The following is a 21,799-nucleotide window of genomic DNA, read 5'->3' as shown; positions in this document are numbered from 1 at the left end:
CTTTTTGTCTTTTGCTTCTTTTGTGTTGTATCTGTCTTCAGGCCAGTTTGCCCCCACGAGCATAAGACTCTCTCTTACCGTTTCCTCCCTTCTTTTCTTCTGTCCTTCATTCGCCCTTTCTCTCTTTCCTTTTGTCTTTTGCTTCTTTCGTGTTGTATCTGTCTTCAGGCCAGTTTGCCCCCAGATGGCCCACTCGCGTTCCTTTCCTCGGGATGGCTTCTTTTTGTCCTTCTGACTCTCAGATTTGTTCCAAATCGCTGTTAATGCATCTATCACTTCTGACATAAGGTGGTAGATTTTTTTTTAGCTTATCTTTTCCTCCCCCTTGCAACTCCCTTCCTTCACTAATGGCGGAGAGTGACAACTAGTGATTACAGGAATCTTGAAAATGCCACTGGGAACTCGTCAACAAGAGCTGCCTCATCAAGACGAAGACGTGCGTTCAAGCTCAGATCCCTTGTGCCCCCTCCCCCTTTATCCCCACTTGACTAGCAAAAGCTAAGTAACCTCTTTCCACTGCCTGACCTGGAGGTTCTCGCTGACATCCTCACCAAGCCCAAGGGTGTGCGTGACCCCTGCTCAGTGCTTTTACTTTCCCTTCCCACATGCAGGCTGTTTTGAAGTGAATACTGTGTTACTTCTGTACCAGGCAGGAAACCTTTTTGTGTAAGCGGAGATAGAAAATTTGTAGGTGCTGCATAATAAGCTTTCAGAGAAAAACACAAGTTTCAATGTATGCCCACTTTCCCATCCTGTTTCCTCTTTCCTGTCCTTCCTGGGTCCTTCTTTTACTCATCAGGTTGCTTTATCTCTTCCTTTGTTCAGTTCGGACTTGCTGAGGTGTGTGGCTGAGTTCAGAGGGAGCTTAGGGAATGACTGATCACATCGAACCTTCGAGGTCTGCTCATCCGGCAGAACCCAGCTTAAAGCCAAACAGTGAAACAACTCTGGTCTCCATGGAGCCGCATGAAACTGGTCAAAGTAGTCAGTGGCCTTCATTAAATAGTCATGCGTTATAACGATAGGTCTCTATCTCAACACATTCGTGCCTTCATTCAGCAAATATTTATGTTTGTACCTACTGTGGGCTGGCTGTTTGGGCTCTGAGGATCCTGTAGAGAACCAAACAGACAGGTGTCCCTTCACATGCTAGGATGTATTTTCATAAATTAGTCATTTTTACAAGTGACTCAAGCATCTTTTAGAAATAAAATCCCCGAAGTTGTAATGACTGTAACAATGTTTTTCAGTTTTAGACATTTTTAAAAAGAAACAAATACTGCAAAACCAAGTGAACTATATTTTGTCTCTTTTTATGTGAGTGGAATAGCCTTTTGCAGGACATTGTTTTATTTCTCTTCCCCCATTCCCTTGCCCCTACGGAAAAAAGAAAAAAAGGAAAGAAAGAAAGAAAGAAAGAAAAGAAAAAGAAAAAAAGAAACATGTTTGGATTTTCACCACCTGGTTATGGTTAGTTCTTTATTTTAAAATCGCTTTCAAAACAGATCAGACATTACACTGTTAAAAACAGTTTTCACTGTAGGTATTGAATATCATACTGCGCTTGTAGTAATAACTGATAGATATCTAGAATAATCTTCAATAGGGCTGAGACCATAAGGAGCTGTCAATCACGGAGTTTAACTTTAAACACAGATGATTTGAATTCATGGTAGCAGCGTGAGGAAGCCAAGAAGATGGAATGGTGCTGGTTGGAGAAAAGATGATAGGATTACCTCTGCAGTTTGCCTTCCTCGCTGGTTGTTTGAGTCACTAAATCAAGGCAAAGTTTATGAAAAGCCTGTGGTTGGGGTCTCCAACTCTTTATTCCTGCTGAGATTTTCCTATTATAAATCTGCTGTCAGAAATAAGTGCTTTACTTGTGACTTAATTCTGTGCAGGCACACACACCTTGGTTCAACACTTTGGCCAGGCAGCCTTGACTGTCTTGAGAGCAGCGGAGATCTCATTAACTCGAGCTGTTACAAAGAAAAGGAATTCCCATGCTCTCTGGCTGTCATTCACTGCTCTGGCAACAGCCCTGTGGACGCTGAAAGAAACCATGAACTCCAAGGCAGCAATGAGGCCAGAACGGCGAGGACCAGAAGTAGGGAGGAGGCAGCTGTAGACTTTGTGGATCCAAAAGCATTATCCAGGCACTTTCACTTTTTATTGTTTTATTTATTTTATTTTAATCTTTATTGTTGAGAATATTACAGATGTCTCCCATTTTTTCCCCCTCCACCTGGTTCCCATCCCACCCCAGGCCTTCTCCGTACTATTTATCTGTGTCCATGGGTTATGCATATATGCATATAAGTTCTTTGGTTGGTCTCTTCCCACCCCACCTTCCCTCTGAGATCTCTCACTTTCACTTTTTAATATTTTCTGTGCCACCTCTTTTAAAAAATAGTTTATTTAAAAATTTTTCTGCTGCTGTCATTAGCTAGACTTGTACTGTCTAGTATGGTTGTCACTAGCCACAGGAAACTATTTAAGTGGAAAATAATTAAAATTAAATTAAATTTCAAATCCAGTTCCTCAATTGCACTAATTCAGTTTCAAGTGCCCAATCGCCTCGTGTGGCTGGGCTACTTGTATTGAATAGCACAGATGGACCAGTTCCATCGTCACAGGACATCCTGGTGGATGGTGCTACTGTAGATGCTGTTTGTGGAACACCTTTTAGTCTTTGGCTACTTGGCACCTTTACAATGATCAGGCATTTAAAAAGTATAGGGTATGCCCGACCAGTGTGGCTCAGTGGTTGAGTGTTGACTTATGAACCAGGAGGTCACAGTTCAATTCCTGGTCAGGGCACATGCTCAGGTTGCAGGCTTGATCCCCCGTGTGGGGCTGGCAGGAGGCAGCCAATCAATGATTCTCTCTCATCATTGATATTTCTATCTCCCTCTTCCTCTCTGAAATCAATAAAATATATTTCCAAATAAAATAAAAGATATAGGCTGTAAAAGCTGAATGCTAAAATGTAAGCATATTTTCATGTGAACAGTCTGACTATTTTTATTAGTTGCCTTTCTGTTAAAGACACATGGATGTTACTTTCTTTGTTATGTCTTTTAAATGTCCTTGAATGTCATATATGTCAGTACTATGCAACATATGCTCCCTAGAAGGTCCTGTCCACAAACCATTAGTCATCAATCTATAATGAAGTAGGCGGAGAAGTGGAGAGTAAGCATTTAGACATTTTCATGGGGATTCAGAATTGCTGCAACTTCCAGTCATTTATGTTGATTGTATTTTACAAAAAGATCAGTCTGAGACACAACAGAATTTTTTTTTAAGAAAGAAACTGCCCCTTTACCACAGAGAGTTAAGAAGCAAAGATGTATGAAAAATTTCACCTCTGGAAAAACATTAATCAGTTCACCTAAGAATTTCAGACAGGATCAGCTTATATGAAAGGAACAAAAGCTCAATTCAGAGTGAAAAATTCTATTCAATCTATTCCTATTTGGCATGACCGTGAATATAATCTGCAGGAGTTTGCTCATTCACTCCTCGGTGTATTTAAAGGGTGTTAGTTCCGGGTGCTCTTTTCTATAAATGTAGCTCCACGTTTCTGTAGCATTCTCTAGCTCAGGAAGCTTGGACCTGAGGAGGGGGAATGGGTGTTTGTTCCTGAGAGAAATGTGGTGCTTGTATATTGCACTTGGCCAAGTTAGGAAGATGTGTGCTTTAGCTAATCAAAGTCACTTCTATTTGAAATGCACTACAGTATTTGAAATGAAAAAATTACATGTCTTAACTGTACCTCAGAACAATGGAGATGTTTCCCTGTGATGGAAACTGATATCCTACAACAGGAATGTCCTTAGCCTAGTTCCAGTTCCCTCCCTGGGTACTTGGCCACATTTAAATGCATTAAGCACAAGGACCAGCGTCTACAGCAGCCGTGGGCAAACTACGGCCCGCGGGCCGGATCCGGCCCGTTTGAAATGAATAAAACTAAAAAAAAAAAAAAGACCGTACCCTTTTATGTAATGATGTTTACTTTGAATTTATATTAGTTCACACAAACACTCCATCCATGCTTTTGTTCCGGCCCTCCGGTCCAGTTTAAGAACCCATTGTAGCCCTGGAGTCAAAAAGTTTGCCCACCCCTGGTCTACAGGGCACATTCATGTTGAGTTGCTTATTTGCTACCTTCTCTGATTCAACTCTGAGCTCTCTAAGGGAGGAAGCTGTATTTAGTCACCTGGGCTTGCACAGTGGATGCTCAGTAAGACTCCTCATTTAATTGACTATTGGCACTACAAGATGCTACCAAAACAAGCATATTTAATGATCATGCCAATCATTCAGTTCATTCAGTACAATACCAAATCACTGCTTTGTCACTGCTTCGTCTGGTTGTTCTGTAGTCCTGGATATGTTGAGTTCAGTGACTTGTTGCATAACCAGAAAACCCTTATTCTGAGATATGGTTCTGCCTCAGCTCTAAAATGAGAATACTGATTTGCATTAGAGGCAATATAATAACCACATGATAGTGAAATACTGTACTATAAAATAAGGCAAAAACATTCATTACATGAAATGTTACACCCAGAGATTAACCAGCATTCATTAGAACATTTTTTTAAAAAAACTTCCAGAGGGAGTTGGGAGTTGCTGCTTATGATTTCAGAATCAGCAGGTAATTGTAAGGATTAAATGGGATGACCATCAGGCAGAACTGAGCCTAACGTTTAGTAAGTGCTCAATAAATGTTAGCCACCATGTGAAGATGGTGTCCCCGTGGTTATGTGCTACAGCATCATGGAGCCCAATAGCACAACTCAGAGCTTGTACTCCTAACCATTCCAGTAGACCGTCTCCTAGGGGCAAGTTCACATAAATGAAATCATTAGAATATAGTCTGCACTAGGAGGAGTGGTGTGATAAAAAGATGACAAATTAGGCAAAGCTTAGTTCACAGGAGGTTTTATATGCCAGGGAGTTTGGCCTTTGTCCTGTGTGAGGAATGAGGGAATGCTGGGGTTTTAAGCAGAGAAGTGACATGTCCCAATTTGAATGTTAGCATAATCACTTCAACAGCAGTGTAGAGGGATGAATGAACACCATAGGGAGGGGTTAGAAGAAAAGGCCCTTAAATCTTCCTTTTTCTAGTTTCCTTGTATATAGAAAACTCAGTTGGCCAATTTGATCTGCTTGCTTCCAAGTAGAGGGGATGTAGAGTGATAGAAACTTGAGGTGTTCCAAGTATATCAGCATGAACTATGCTTCCTCTCAGTTGGTCCCCACAGCTGCAGATAATGTGGATCCAGAAGGTTTAGGCCAATGCTCAACACTGTGAAAACAGGGAAGGAAGTGCCTTCGCAGATGGAGAGGAGCAGCAGAGCCCTGGGGACCACAGCAGGCTCCGAGCCAGATACTAAACCCTGTTCAGCATCGTCTAGACCTGTTTGAGTGATTTGGTCTAATTAGCCTGTCCAAAAAAGAATCTTCAAATTTTAATGGTATAGAGTTGTGTTTGCAAACTTCCCTCTGCCAAACATGGGCTCTAGCAGTGAGGGTTTGATGGCCCACAGTGGCTTGGCTGGTAGCCAGGCGGGTGCTTTAATGACTTTGTATAATTTAATGACTTCATTCAGAAAGAAAAATTGGGATTAGAGAAGGGGAATAAATAAATGAGGCAGTAGCCATCTTGACAGGTTAGGCTTGCTGAGAGTGTGTCAGATAATCCTCTGCTGAGACGCATTTCTGCTTCAAATCTAGTTGGAATTGAGGCTTTTCGTTGTCTTTACGTCAGTCTTGCTGCCACAGTGTGAGGAGTGGGGAGAGCTCTGGAGACAGAATCAGTAGAGAGTTCCAATCAGAGCTCTGCCTCTAGCTGGCTGTGTGAACTTGGGGAGCCTGCAATTCTACGGCTTGCAATAGCTCATCCACTCAGTGAAAGACTCAATGAGGCATTAGGAAGGAGGAGAAAGAGGAGAAGAAGGAGGAGGGAGAGAATGAAGAGGAGGGAAAAAAGAAGAAAATAACAATTTCCACTAACATAGTGTTTGATCCAGTTTTCTGAGCATCATGCAATGTGGTTTACACACCTCATCCCAAAATCTCACAGCAGTACTTCCATAACTCTTTATAGATCTTCTCAGCAGTATGTTTTTATGATCCTGCATTGATGAGAGCTCAATGAATAGTATGGAATGGAAGAAGATGGAGACAAAGCCTCCTTGTATAATAGGAGGCGATATTTTAAAACATTAAGGCTACCTCAGCAATGGACACAAGCAGGATGGGGTGGGGATTGGCACACATGGAGAAAAAGTCCCATTTCATTAGAGCACATGATCAAATCATGGTGGCCGTGATTTTGTTTCTGTCTCCTTTGTGGGTCTGCCTGAGACTGCATTACAGCCAGGGCTATAATAAGTATGTGGGTACCAAATAATGCCTATTTTAAATCTAGTTGTGTCCCTGCTCTCACTCTTCCATCAAAACTGAAGGCCTTAGCCTAGCTCCAAACTATCTGTCACATAGCTTCCCACCTGACCACTATTCCTGTCCTTTGCTGCCTTCTTGCACAGCTTTTCTTCCCTTGCCCTTGAATGCATGTCCATTCTCTCCTGACTTCACACCTTTCTTTATCATGTACCCAGATTGATTCAACACAGAGTTAAGGAGCATCTTTTGGGGTCAGACATTGGGCTCAGAACTCAGAGTACAGAGAGAAGTCAATACTTAATCCCATGGTTATGTGCCTTTCAAAACAAAGTGTAGAATGCAATGGGAGCCCAGAGCATCTAACCTAAATGAGATAGATGCTAACACCCTTTCCCCTGCCCATCATACCTGTCCTTTAAAGTCAAGCTCATGCCTGAAGTAAGCCCAGCTCTACCTGAATGCCCGTTTGTGTTCCATAGTTTAAATGCTTTCTCTAGTCTCCATAGGATTTAGAGTCTGTCTCATACAACTTGAACCATGATTTTATATTCTGGCTTTTGAACTGTGCTAGCTGCTCTACACTCATCATCCCCAAATCCTACCACCATCCAACAATAGCTATCACTGTGCATCTTTCCAGCCCTTTGTTTCTACAATGAGCCCTAACTGGAATGTCTCTCTTTTCTTTTCTGTTGCATACCCTCTTTCTACCTTGCACATTTTTGTGTCTAGGTGGGCCATTGGACACCAAGAAGCTGTAATTATTATTATTACAGTTACCCTATTTTAATGACACACCTTATAGCCTTTACCACTGGCAAAGCATCTCTACTTTCATTATGTCATTGTTTCACACAACAACTTTGTTATGTAAGTAGCACAGAAGTTACCATCCCTGATTCACAGATGATAAAATAAATCTTAAAGGAACCAAAAAACCTATCTTTTACATAACCTGTAACAAAAGGTCATGCTATCTCTGGGGGGGAAATATGTAGATAATTTATCTACCACAAAATTTCTAATGGGAAAAATGTCTTCCTGGGTCATGGCACTGCTAAGTAAGTATCTAGGGATCCTTAAAACTCTCTGTTGACATTAGTTGAAGCAATGTGGATTTACAATGCTTCTCAAGAGAGCTGTGAATCCAATAGCAAATGTGCCTGACCCTAATTATTCTGGCGTTTAAGGCCTTCCATTATTTCCTCTTGAACTACCTGCCATTCACTGTACACATCTTTCCATTGTTACACATTTGTACATGTTCTTTTCTCTTCTTGGAATAGTACTCTCTGCATTCCCATCTCTACATCCTTGCCTAGATCCTACTATTCTGCAACACCCAACTCCATAAAAGGTCCGCTTCCCTTTCTTCTCTCTCTGTCCATCCTCTTCCTGTCGGATGTTGTTTTTATCCCTCTTAAATTCCCATCACACATCTTCAAGCACTCGCCCTCATCATGTAGAGATTTATAAACAACTGTCATTTCCCTGCCCAAATGCAAAACCCTTTGAGGTCAAGCATCTTTCTTGATTCAATTCCATGGCCCCCATAGGATGTAGCCATGCCTTATACATAGCAGTTTCTCAAGAACCTGGGTCCAACTACAATGAATAGAAGAATTATTATTAAAGGGGTTAATTTAGGTTGGGTGAGGACACCAGCATGAAACTGAAATAGCTGAGAACAAGCAAAAATTTCAGAACCCCATGCTCTGACCACTAGACTATTTTTTTCCACTCCGAATAGGACAGTCATGGTCATTATTTTTGTTGTCACAGTTTCATTCTCACATTCACACTGAGCCTTTGAAGTGAAATCTCTCCTGGTACCACTGAGGTTGTTTTTCTGTTTGGGGGGTTGGGGGGGGGCGGGGTATTCAGTAGAACATTTTGAAGTCTCCAGTGAAGTGCTGCTCAGTTTATTCTCTAGAGATTCAGATTCTTTTGACCATCTTGATGTTTCAACAGCTTGAAAAATGAAGGAAAGAACCATGTCTGTCTAGACTGACCAGAAAGTAAAAACAAGGGGCACTTTGAAATCTGTGAATCTGACCACAACTGAGAGTTGTACATAATCCAAGTAACTGGAAAAATCAGTCGCTTGGATTAGACAAATGCTTTTCTTAAGACTCTCAAACTGCTAACTTTCTTCTTTTATAATTAATAGAAAATTATTTCACTGACAGACAAGGGACTTTGTATTTGATGGGAAAACTTGGACGTTGAAACCAGGGGAAATAATTTAGCCCCCAATAGAGTTGTTAATGTCAGGATAAAAGCAAACAAATGTGTTAATAATCTTCCCTGAGAATTGGACTGTGATAAATTCTGATGTATTTCCAGATGGAAAATATACCAGTTTTCTCTGGCCTGGGGATTGGACACCAGAATGAGAAAATGCTGAACTGGAAGTCAGCACAAAGCACTCAGAAGATCTTATTTCCATTTTCTAGAGAATATGAATGCTGAAGAGATAGATAATTCCGATGTCAAGGAACCAGATCTGTGGGGTTATAACATCCATGATGAGAGGGAGGGATTCCGATTTTCATAACAAGGATGTCTTTACTCTGCTGGTTGGAATTGTGTGCGTGTTGGTTTCAAGATGCAGTATTGCCTTGCTGTTCTTTTGTGCATTCAGTCGTCTTACCATCCAACAGGTATTTATTGCCATTTACCACATATCGAGCTATTTTCTAGGTGCTTCAGAAACGGCAAAGAAGAGACACAGTGAATGATGTTGTAGAATTCCTTTTCTAGTGGTGGGAGACAGGTAATAAATAAGCACATACATAAATTTATAAAATCAGATAGTTATTAATGCTATGACATTTTTTTAAAATCAGGCTAAGGGAAAAGCAAGTGTCTTGTGCGAGGGTAGAATGGTGTGAGGTATGTTGCTATATTATACAGATTGGATAGGGAAGACCTCATAGATTATGTGAATTTGAACAGGGACCCTAATGGGAGGGGATTCAGGGAGCTGAGTGAAAAGGGTGAAGGGATTAAGAAGTACAAATTGGTAGCCACAAAATAGTCACAGGGATGTAAAGTACAACAGGAATATAGTCAATAATATTATAATAAGTATGTATGATGCCTGGTGAGTATTAGACTTATTGGGGGCTCACTTCTTCAATTATATAAATGTCTAACCACTATGCTGTACACCTGAAGCTAATATAAAATAATATTGAATGTCAACTGTACTTAATGGAGAGAACTAATTGTGTATGCCTCTGTGAGTTACTATGAGGATTAAATGGGTTAATGGACATAAGACAGTTACCATAAAGCTTGACATATATGAATCACTAAATCGATAGCTATTTTTTTCCATGATGCCTAAAACAGACCTGAGCACATATTAGGTGGTGAGTAAATACCTAGTGACTATGACCAGGGCAGGAAACAAAATAAAGGACCAGGAACCTCACAGTGAGTGTGGAGACTTTCTGGGTAGTTTAGACAAGTTGTTGCTGTCAGTGAAGATGAGACCTAGTGATCAAGAAAAGCAAACTTCAAGTTTGAAATTGAGCTCAGTTCAACATTTTCAGCTAAAACATTGGGGATAGACACTGCTGAGAAAATGTACTCCTTAGAACTACTGTGGAAATGAGACTATTAACATTTAGAACAGTCAGGAATATTTACTTAATAACAATATGGGAGCAAATAAATATAACTAATTAATGCATCCTACTCCCAAGAAATTCAGATTCTTGGATGAAGAAAACCCATAGACATACAGGGGTGTGTTCTACTTAAAATGAAAAGTGTGGTAAATAAAGTACAGAGTGATAAATGCCATACTCTTAAACATTGTAATTCTTTGATTGGGTGAAAAAAAGTTAAGAGTGCCCCTGTGAAAGGTTACATGAGGAAGAAATCCCTTTCAAGAAGAAGTGCAGGAGAGATGGGGAACGGGGGGGGGGGGGTATTTGAGTCAGATTTTGTAGTATAGCTGGATTTTACACGCGGGGAAAGCTATTCAAGGCCTTGAACACTGCAGGCAAAATCCTGCCCTTGTGCTTTTGTTTCCTCTACCTAGAATGCTTTGCCCAGGTATCCCCATGACTTGATACCTCAGTTCCTTGAGTCTTTTTTTCTGATGCCACCTCTCAGTAAGGACCCCTAGCTACCTATGTAAAATTGTGATACCCACCTTTCCACCTCCCTTACCCACTTTGCTTTTCTCTTTAGCATTTTCAACTCTAATGCTGCATACTTGACTTATCTTCTCTATTATGCAAGCTCCATGAAGGCAGGAAGCCTTGTCCATTTTGTTCATTGCCATCTCTCTAGCACCTGGAATAGTGCCTGACACTGATGCTGAGGGAGCAACATGAACCAAAGGACAGATGGAAATGTGGGAGTTTGTGCAGCAAAGTACCCGTGCAGGCTGACTGGAGTGTGTGTGTGGGCAAGAGCATGGGAGGATGAACACAGCAGAAGAAATTCAGGCAGGAGCCAGATTCTAGAAGACTTGAACACTAGACCAAGGAATCCAGCTTTTATTTTGCACATCATATGCACTGTCGGGGACTTTCACTGTTTTAAGTGGATTAATCTGAGTGTTGTTGGTAGCAAGGCTAAGGATAGAGAGAGGCTGGAGGGAGAAATGCCAGCTAGGAGGCTATGACAGCAGGCTACATTAGAGGTCGTAATGGCCTTAGCCAAAGAGAAGGAGGTGAAAGTGAAGGGGATACAAAGAGAGAGAATTAACAAGATTTGATCCTATTAATAAAAGGAATGCTAGAGAACATGTAAGAGTGGGATGACATAGATGTGATGACTGCTGACATTAATAGACAGAGCTGATGATACTTAGTGATGGAAGGTACCACTCTCTTTTCACAAACAATTTCTGTTTATAAATGGTTTTTATTTCTTTTACTCTAGTTTTCACTAATTAACATAACAATAACTGTGTTAGTACCTGGAGACCTGGAAAGTTTTACTTTACTGGGGACACAACTCCAGTTGCTGCTGAAAGTTAGATATGGTGATGTCTCTGGTTCTGTGACCCAAGTTTTCTTTTCCACTTTCTTTAAGAGGGCAATGTTCCCTCTTAAGGGGATTTGCACATTTGGAACAAATGGTAGAGGAAACAGAAAGTAGGGGATGGAGTTAGCCAAAATCCAAAACAGGCAGCAAAAGTCATTTAAGTCTGAAAGAGAAAGCTAGGAGTCCCTTCTCTCTTTCTAAACAGCCAAGAATTGCATTTTGCATTTTCAAGTGTTTTGAATTCTTGCCCAATCTCTCTCTCTCTCTCTCTCTCTCTCTCTCTCTCTCTCTCTGCCATCTATATAAATAAGGCTACCAAGGATAGACAGAGTCTGTGCCCTACTCAACCCAAGAGGCCTACTCACATGAAGTACAGTGGCAGTGTTGCTTTCTGGAACTGTGCCACGGATGATTCTGGCTTTGAGGGGTTGCTCTGCTCCTTCAAAATATCTCCCTCTAAGGTTCTGCAAGAACTGCAGTTTGCCCTTAGAGGTGAATTACTTTGGGTTACCATTCTCTAATACACTAGTATGAATTAGTTCATCTAACTGATTTCTTCTGTGGCTGAAGGCTTCATGACTTTCTTAGAAAGTTTGGGAGATGGAGGCCTGAAAAATGTAAAAGGCTAAGTGAAAGGAAAGATGAGAGGGTAGTTTTTGACAACAAACTTGGCCTGTTTCATACACAGTTGAGTCAAGGGCTTTTCTGCTTTGAGCAATGCTGGAGAATTACATTGGAGTCAGATGATGATGGGCCTTAAATGCTGAGATAATCTTGGAAATAAGGAGCCATTAAAGATGTTTAAGGAGGAAAGTATATGAAAATACAGATCAATCAGCGTTCCCATCCCAAACATCAAATGCTGAAGTTACCCATGGACATCTCTGAGAAGAGCATTGTTCTTTTCCTAGTCTCTGTCCTCCCAGGCAAGCCGACCAATCCACACTAACTCCATTCAGCACATATTTACTGCATGCATATTATATGTCAGCACAGTTATGAGTTTCAGAAACAGCTGCTAAAAAGTACTATTCTCTGGCTTCCTCTCTTCGTTTTGAATATTTTCTTTCATTTCCTCTCATTTGCAATGCCTTGGGTGACATTCCATCAGGAAGTAAACTTTCCAAGTACTGTCATGTTAGAGCCTTCGGAGAGAACTGATGTGGCCTAGAGTGTTAACAGGAGTGCTCTGTTTGATGAGAAATGTATGTTTTCTTTACTCGGGCCAGATTTTTCTAGACCAGAAAGTGAAGGTGTTTTAAATATTAGCATGTAGTATATTTAACAAAGTGCTTACTGAAAATCCCACAAAATATGTCGTTCCTGCATATTTTTAAAGCACAGAGGCGCTCACCTTGGTTTGTGTAAGCATTCAGTGGTGCATGTTATACTTTATTTTGGCCGCTGTGTTAGGTATAGGGAGGGTGGCTCTCTTTGGACGCCTGGCAAAATTGGCAAGCTGTACACGAAGCTGGTCCAAGGGTAGGGTGACTTGAGTGAGCTCTCAATGTCTGCTGTACAAACACAGGTCTAAATTCACAGTTCAATTCATCACACTCACTGACAACTGAACCACCCTAAGTCAAGTTCTCATTATCTATTGCTTGGATTACAACTATAGCTTACCCTCTAACTGTCCTCTCATTCCAGGCTCCCCCACTGCCCTGCAGCCTCCACATAGCCTGCATATTCTTAAACAAAATCAGACTTTGTCCACCGTGTTTTTAAAAGCCTCCAATTTCTCTGTGGGGCTGGTTGGCAGCAGTATTTTCATCAAGAAGCAGGTGGCCCCTTAGAGAGATATTTCAGAATGTGACTAAAGGGCTGTCTGGGAAGGAGATAAATGAGGTTTCAAAAGCTATATTTAGCATCATCAATACCTTGAATTCCTTCTGGAATTTTAAATAACATTCAAATGAAATCTATGTTTCTTAAAAGTGGAAAACTGATCTTCAGAAAGAAGTTTAAACTTGTTTGGTCCTACAGTGTCCTAAATGGTGTGCTTCAAAACTCCTCCCTTTCCAGAAAAATCACCTGTCTTTATATTACTAGTCTCAGTATTTGACATTGATGAGACTAACAAGAGTCGGTCTTTGAGGGACTTTCATCTGGTTGTGGAGATGGATACATAAACCTAATTTCAAGGGGACTAAGATGTGTTGTCATAGAGATACGTAGAAGGTGGGTTGGTGGGACAATGAAGGGGCTCAACAGATCTGCTTGGGAGGAAGTATAAAGCTCCAGAGTTGCGTCCTAATGGGCTAGTGATGACACCTCCTGGATATTGGAGGGAAGCTCAACACAGGCAGGAAAAACCAATGTGCAATGCATTTGAGGCATGAACCTACTGGGACATCGGGTGGCTGTGCATTGCCCACAATGGAAGATGAGGTGGAAAAAAAAAAGGAGCTATTGGGCTTTTATACTAAAACTTATAGGGAGCTACAGAAGATTTTTTTTTTTTTTGGTGGAGAAAGGATACATAGATGTATTTTTAAAAAATGAAACTACTATAAATATAGAGCAAGATGGGCAATGGGAGGAAGACCAGTGAAAAAAGCTACTGTAATACCCCAGGCAAGAGATGGTAATGGCCTGGACTAGGGCAGTGCATTAAAGACAGAGGGGAACTTGAGACAGATTTTGGAGGAGGAACTGAAGGGACTCAGAGGCCCTTTCTTACTGGCTCTGATGGAAAAGAGTAAGGTGGTTGAAAGTGGTACTCTGGTATCCAGCTGTGACGGCATGTGAATGGTAGTCCCATGAGGCAGGATGGAGATTGCAATCAAAGGGGCAGATCTCTGCAAAAGGCAGGCGTTCTGCTCTGAAGATGCCAGGTGTGAGGTGCCTGTGGAACATTCGTGTTGGAATGAACCGCACAGGCCCAGAAGGCCCATCTCAGCCGGGGATACTAATTTGTGACATAAATGTCATCCAGAGTGGCACTGGATGTGAGAAACAATGAGGCCAAAGTCAGAACTGCAAAGACTCTCTTCACTAAAGTGCATTATTTTTTTGATTGAAAACAAATTTATATTTGAGAGTTAACTCTGTTTTTTTTGTTGAAATATTTTAATATGTTATAAAAAGAATCACCATCTGAAGCATCTATACATAGAATTATATAAAAGTGGCTAGGGCATTTGTTCTGACATTGAAAGCAATACATCTAAAACAAAACAAAACAAAACAAAACAACAAAAACCCACAAAACAAAACAGAAATGTGTCTTTGTATTGCTCCAAGCCTGTTCACCAACAACAGAACAGCAATAAGTTTGATTTAGAGTTGACTCTGTGTTCTTGCCATTTCTTCTATCTTTCGGAAACTAGTTTCTATTAATTTCTGAGCCACAAATTATCAACTCCAACATTCACAATTTTTCACATTAGAATTGATGATGTGTTATGGTTTAAATAGCAGCATCATTTTTTTCTTACTGGTACATATAGTAATTGTGCGTCTTATAGTCGTTGGCCTGTTCTACTCAAAGTCTTCTGGTAATTGCCTTGTGCCTCCACCCGTTGGCAGCAGCAAGGTGGCCTTTAGCATCAAGAAGGATGGAGTGAAATGGCCTACTGAGCTCCCTGCTGTCCTGCCCCTGACCAGACTTAGCAGTCTCCCATGTGATGGCTAGTGGAAGGGCCGCAGTCCCCTCGTGGAAAGCCAAGAATAGGGCAGCAAGGGCTCGATCCGGGCATTCACACCCTCTTATGATGGGGTTTTGCAGGCCCTGGGAGAGCACAGGAAAGTGAGATCCCATTGACCTTATAAAACACAGCCATTTCATTCACAGAGGGCTGCCCTGTGTCACTCGAGTGCTGGTTGCAAGCAACCGGCACCAAGTCCAGTGGGACTTATTAGAAGGAAATCTCATGCTGACACCGCCTCTAGTGAGATTTATTGGAGGGAAATCTGGTGCTCACTGAATCAACAGGAGGCCGAAGGACCAAACTTGGAAAAGGGCAGGGACCAGCCCAGACGGTGGGCCCCTGGAGCGATCTGACCAAGATGTTGGACACCATTGTTACTATGGCCTTTTGCCCAAGACGAATCCTAATGTCCCCTCAGCTTTGTCTCCTGGCTCTAAAGACAAAGCCCCAGTTAGGAGCATCTGCTCTGACTGCCCAGGTAACTAACTACCTGTGTCCTGGCCACCAGGAGATGGAGCGTAGGATAATGTCTTCCCTTGGGCTTCAGGAGAGGAAAGCAGGGCCCAGCATGTCAGCACCCAAGGGGGTCCATTCCCCCTCCCCAGACAGAAGGGGACTTTTATATTGATTGCCAAGCAGTAACAACATCCCACTACCCTCCCTTCCCAGTGTCTCAGATCTGTGAGGCCATCAGAGCAGTTCAACAACCCGACGACGGCATGTTCACATCGACTACGTCGGCTTTATTGGAACCACAGACTGGAAGAGGAAACTAGCCCTTGTGGAGCTCACACAAAGGGCCCGGCCTTGTGCTAAGTGTTACGGGTGATTGCTGCTGAACATGCAATTATTCTTTCGTAGACCTTCCGAAACACTTAAGGAAGGAGGACAGTGGTTACTAAAGATTTTCCCCACGTTAGAGGGAAAGAATGCAGCAATGGGAGAGGCAGAATTTGGGTGCTAAATAAAATAATGTGTCCCAAAGATGCCATTGTTTGAAATTAGCCCCGTCACTGACAGGTCATTAACTCCTGCCACTAGTTTAATTTCTGGTGTGGACCTGGTACAGGAAACCACACATGGGTGGTAATTTTTTTCCCCTCCGATCTCAGAGGAAATGTAACCGGGTATGAACTGGTGGCACAACTCATATATCAGTAGTCTGTAGTGGGTCTACATAAATCCTTTTCTTTACCGTTATTTAACTGTTCTGAAAATGGTTTCAACAGAAGTAATTCCAATTGCACCAGAAAGGAAACCTGAGTCTTAAAGGAAAATACACTCTCTTTGCTGAGCAAGGCAAACATATCAGTATGCAGAGAAACAAACCAGTCTCTTGTGTTATTTCCTTAGTGAATCCACTGAAACTCTTACTTTGTGTCTTTGTGTCTTTCTTTGATGGACAAAGAATTCTGTGGCCACTACAAACTAATGCCTACAACTGGTTTATAACCACTTTAAAAGGGCAGGTACTATTTAAAATTTTTGTTTCTCTCATTATGGGACTTTGTACATATTATAAACACAATAGATATTTGTTAGTTTTTAAAAAAAAAACTCATCAAACACATATTCTCTGGGGAAGGATTTTCTACTTAAAGAATTAGATAACCTAACACATTATATAAACTAGCACATTGTTATCATAAACCTAGCCCTTTCTATGGCCAAGCCCTTATAGAATAATATTTTTCCAATAAATTCTAAGGGCCACTTTCTGTCATGATGCTGCTTTTTGACGCTTCCAGGAATTAATGTTTAAAACAAACGCCCTTATATCTGTGACCGGTGAGAACTTGATACTATTTAAGCTGACTAATTCAAGTCATTTGATGAAACTGGCTTCATTTCAAGAACTAGAAGATGTGAATGTAGAGACCACATGGCTCTGATAAAAGCACAACCCCATAGTGAATGGAACTGATAATAAATTAATGTAGAACTTGACCCATCTCACCCCTTGGTGAATGAGATGGAGGACTTTGTTATTAGTTTTACTTCCCCAAGATCTTCACTCGGCTCCCTCCCTTAACTCCCTGAATGTTTTACTCAAATGTCACCTCAGTGTGGCTTTTCCTGAGCACTCCATTTTAAATCTCTACTCTCCCTCCCCTTCCCTGCATGCCCAACCCCCTTCCCAGCTTTCTATTCCGCCCCCAGCACTTACCTGATACAGTGCATGTTTTGTTTATTGGTTTGAGGTTTCTTTGCAGCAACTCGAATAGAAGCTCCTTGAGCACAGAGATTTGTGTCTGTCTTGTTCTTTGTCAGATTCCCAGCACCAGGTACGTCCTACTGTTAAGTGCTCAATAAATCTTTGTTGACATACAAGTTAAGGCACCACCAGCTTGAAGGTTTCTGGGAACAAATATTCCCAACTCTCTTGATGGCTTAAGAAAGGATTATTGTCCCCACTCAGCAAAGGAGGAAGCGGGGCTTGGAGAGTTTCTCTGAATTGTGTAACATCAAGAGGCTAGCAAGTGGTAGACCCCAGCCTCGAACTCAGATCAGTTACTTCTCTTGACGTCCTGCTCCCACCCAGGTTGTGTGTCTGTCTGACCAGAGGAATTTGTAGTAAGGATGGCTGGCTGGTCGGGTCTCAGGGCAGTGGGTTCTGAAATGAAAACGAGAATTTGGATGCAGCATGTATATTCTTGAATAATAAAACCACCCATTGCGTAGTTCTCCAGGATGTGAAACCTAACTTCTCCTCGACTCAGCCTTATGTGGAAGAGCGGTCCATGTTGAAGCCATGCGATGTCTACCTCCACGATCGCCTCCTTGTACTGCAACTGAATATCGTACCTGCTTGTACTTTAGGCCTTTCTCTTCCTCGGCATTTCTGTTTCATGTCATTCTGTGGACAGAGGGACAGCATGTGTAATGGCTTGACATGATTTGGAGGTTTTTTTGGTATTTTTTTGGTGGGGGATGGGCCATGACTCTGTCTCCTCATCTATAAAATTAGCCTAATGGTACCAAGTTCTGATAAATGAGTATGTATGCATGTCAAGCATTCATCACTGCTGTAGGTATTATTATTGTGTATCTCCTGTATCTCTTCTACTAGGGCATAGATCATACCAGTAGACATAAGGCACTCGCCTGGCATTTTCGTTTGCTAGGGCTGCTGGAACAAAGTACCAGAAACTGAGTGGTTTAAACAACAGAAGCTTTTGTCTCACAGTTGTGGATGCTAGAATTCTGAGATCAAGGTGTTGGCAGAGTTGGTTCCTTCTGAGGCTCTGAGGAAGAAACTTCTCCATGACTCTTCCCTGGTTTCTGGCGGTTTGCTGGCAATCTTTGGTGCTCCTTGGCCTGTGAAAGCATCACCCCCATCTTTGCCTTCATCTTCCCATGGCGTTCTCCCTGTGTGTGAGTCTTTGTCTAAACCTTCCCTTTTTATGGGCATAATAGGTGCCCACTTTACTTCAGTATGGCCTCATTTTAATTAATTATATCTGCAACAACCCTATGTCCAGTATGGTCACATTCTGAGCTGTTGGGGTTAGGTCTTTAACATATGAATTTGGGGGTGCCCAGTTCAACACATAATAACACAGGCCTTAACCACCTTTGTTTGTTGGAGTTGCTGGCATTTAGTAAGCGTCAGGGTGTTGCTGCTGAATCCATTGCATTTTCTGAAAATGCCTCTAGAATGTTTAGAAATGGGGCCATTTTCTCAGCAAATCAGTATCCTTTGGAAAATTGCCTCCCCATCCACAGTTTAGCAGAAGAGGACACTTCCCTCCAGCCAGTGCCTCACCAGGCTTTGTGTTAGGTCTTTGGATCATGAAGATACATGTGTTGGCGAATGTTTTATTCAGGAATTTCCAAGCAGGTTTGCAGTGGGTAGATAGCAGTAATATCTTTATATAGGGATAAGGTCTTAGAGGCGTTATTAACATTATAAAGATTTATTTATCTAAAAATCTGTGTTCTTTTCAAAATTTCAGTGCAACTTTTTATCTCAACAGTGTGTATTAATAAATGTATTATTAATAAATGACAGTTTTCCTTAAAAGTGTTTTACATTTTCTTCTGATATGTATATATAGTGTGATTATAAGGTAATGAGGTTGATGACACAACCTATATACATGTGTATAGAGTAATATATTTCAATGAAAATTCCCACTTAAAAATTTAATTATCTAAATTGCACTGCTATACTTTATACATCCATGTTTTAAAAATTGATATTCCTTACACAAATCACTTGCTTAATATAGTGGGAACTTTTGGAGTTACTTTTCAGGCTATCCATACTTACTTATTTGGACATTTAAGTATGCATTTATAGGGCATTCTCTAGTTGTTTGGTACTGAAGTTTTGAGTTAATATGTCTCAGGATTTATTGTGATGGAAATGGGACTATATAGAGAGCTTGAGATCTTATAGAAGGTTTGTAAATATTTGTTGAATGAATGAATATATGAATGAATGTATGAGGAAAGGAAATGAAGTCATTTATTTTAAACTCCATTTGAACCACCAAAATCAGTAACTTTCAGTGAATATAATACTTAAGAGTGAGGGTAATATATTAAAAACTGTGAAAGCAAGTTTTAATTCTTTAGATCATTTTATTTTTATAAGTTGGATTTTCTTATGACCTTTGGACTCTCCCCTACATCGTGACTGATGATTCCAAGAGGCCTACAATGAAAGGGGCCTCTGAGACAGGCAGGTTGAGAGCAGAGAGAGAGAGAGTGAGCACACATTTGCATAGGGCAGGAAGGGCACTATAACATCTGGCAGTGGTAGCCTCCTGGGCCCATTTGTTAGTGCTCATTAAATTCACATTAATGCATGAGCTGCTCTGGATGTGTAAATGCCATGTGGGTTGGTTGCTTTCTCAGAGGCCAATGGCAACAACTTTTGGGGGCCCTACCCCTGGTGGTTTACTTGCCAATGGCATTTGACCTGGGGTCAGACCTGTATTTAACCCTTTCCTGTAGGTCAAAAACAAATTAATTTGGTGAGAATTAAATTGGAAATGAGTCGTCTGTACAGCAGGTGTCCCCTGTGGAGAATGTGCCCCAGGTGGAAACATTTTAAGATCTGTTTTGGGGCCATCTCTGAAGAAGCTTCAGAGGTCAGAGAGGCAATTCCAAGACATCCCATGTGGTGAGGGCCTGGAGATGGAGGTAGCAGGTGCTGACTCAGGGCGGCTCTCTCAGCAACTTGGGGGGACTTTCAAAGAGGCTCCTTTTGTAGATAATTTATTTATATATTCATGAACATATATCTTGGGCATTCATTGTGGACTGATTCACTTAGAAGTTGCCCTAAATGATTGGAACTTTACCCTTTGCCCCTACCTCCCACCATCAACCAAAGGCTTTGATTTGAAGGAACGATAATAGTGCATTTCTCTCTCTTTTTTTTCTAGAGGATGAAGATGATGAGGATATGGTGGAACCTAAAATTGGCCACGATTCAGAATTGGAAAATCAAGACAAAAAACAGGAAGTGAAGGAAGGTATGGGGTGGGAGATAAATTGTGTCATTATTTGATTTATTTTATTACCATAAGGGACTCTAGAGGTAAGTAAAAATTAAATGTACACCCCCTGTGTGGGAAGGTTTTCTATGATTGTTCAATACATTACATTTAGCAACATGAACTTTAATCTCCAAAGCAAGAGTCATTTTTTTATTTTGACTGATAGAGGCAAATAGAGTGCAAACCATCCACAATTCCAGCAACAAATCCAGGCATGATTTCAGTAAAATTATTACAGAATAATGATAAAATAAGACATTTGTTATCAATTATTGTGCTATCTAAAAGCTTTGTTATATATTCCCAATGATAACGTAACAAGAAAGCAAAACAACAACACACAAACAAACAAGGAAACTAAAGCAAAAGAGAAAATTGTTATGGGATGTAAAGTACAGCATAGGGAATATAGTCAATAATATTGTAATAATTACATATGGTGTCAGATGAGTAGTAGACTTATGGGGCGATCACTTCAGAAGGTATAGAAATGTCTAATCAGTACACCCAAAACTAATACAATATTGTATGCCATCTGTAATTGAAATTTTTAAAAATTATAACAAAGAAAAAGAAAGGGGAAGACAATACTACAGGTGATGTTTCCCTAAAAATCTGATTTATATCCCTTCTAGATTCTCAGCCCTGCAGATAAAAGAGAACTTTGAAATTGTCATTCTTATTGATCAATGGAGTGTCCGTGAGAACAGAGTGTGCATTTAAAAGATCCTTCCATATTTCCTACCGAATGCCCACAATATAGGTCAACATAACTCTAATTAGAAGCCCATTTGATTTAACATTTTAAAGATGCCTGTGGCTCTGGCACAATGTGTGTCACATGGTTGTCACTGGGGACATTTGGAGGAAAGGGTCCATACTGGTCACGTGTACTCACTTCAGTCTGTTCAGGCACTGAGGTTGGTTACAGTCAAGTTCTGGGGCACAATGGAGGGCAAGGAGTGGATTCATCTCTAATAGTGGCATCCACAGAAGGGAATAAAGTTACTTTTCTTGAGAGATTCTAAATGGATTTGATTGAAGAGATTTCACATTCAAACTTCTACTAAGAACATACTTTTTTAAAGCTGGTGAATAAAATATCATTGACACAGGTGTAACATGAGACAAAATAAATCCGAATTTATTAAGATACCCGCTTCTTGCTTTTGCAAAATGTCCTTAAGATGTACTGGAGATAAGGAGCTG

At 41.0% G+C, this 21,799-nt stretch overlaps 1 protein-coding gene across 4 annotated transcripts in view; it reads left to right on the top strand.

Annotated features, from left to right (window-relative positions):
- Nucleotides 1–21,799, top strand: part of DYNC1I1 (dynein, cytoplasmic 1, intermediate chain 1) — a 248,208-nt gene that overhangs the window by 104,061 nt on the left and 122,348 nt on the right. For all 4 annotated transcript variants that reach the window (XM_005876054.2, XM_005876057.2, XM_005876053.2 and 1 more), the window contains one exon: nt 20,477–20,566. In XM_005876054.2, coding sequence (XP_005876116.1) covers nt 20,477–20,566 — 90 coding nt within the window. The remainder of the gene's footprint in view (nt 1–20,476; nt 20,567–21,799) is intronic.

The sequence above is a fragment of the Myotis brandtii genome, unplaced genomic scaffold, assembly GCF_000412655.1.
Source record: "Myotis brandtii unplaced genomic scaffold, ASM41265v1 scaffold48, whole genome shotgun sequence".
NCBI classification, from domain to species: domain Eukaryota; kingdom Metazoa; phylum Chordata; class Mammalia; order Chiroptera; family Vespertilionidae; genus Myotis; species Myotis brandtii.
Note: the sequence above shows the minus strand (reverse complement) of the source record. Positions and strands in the feature narration are given on the sequence as shown.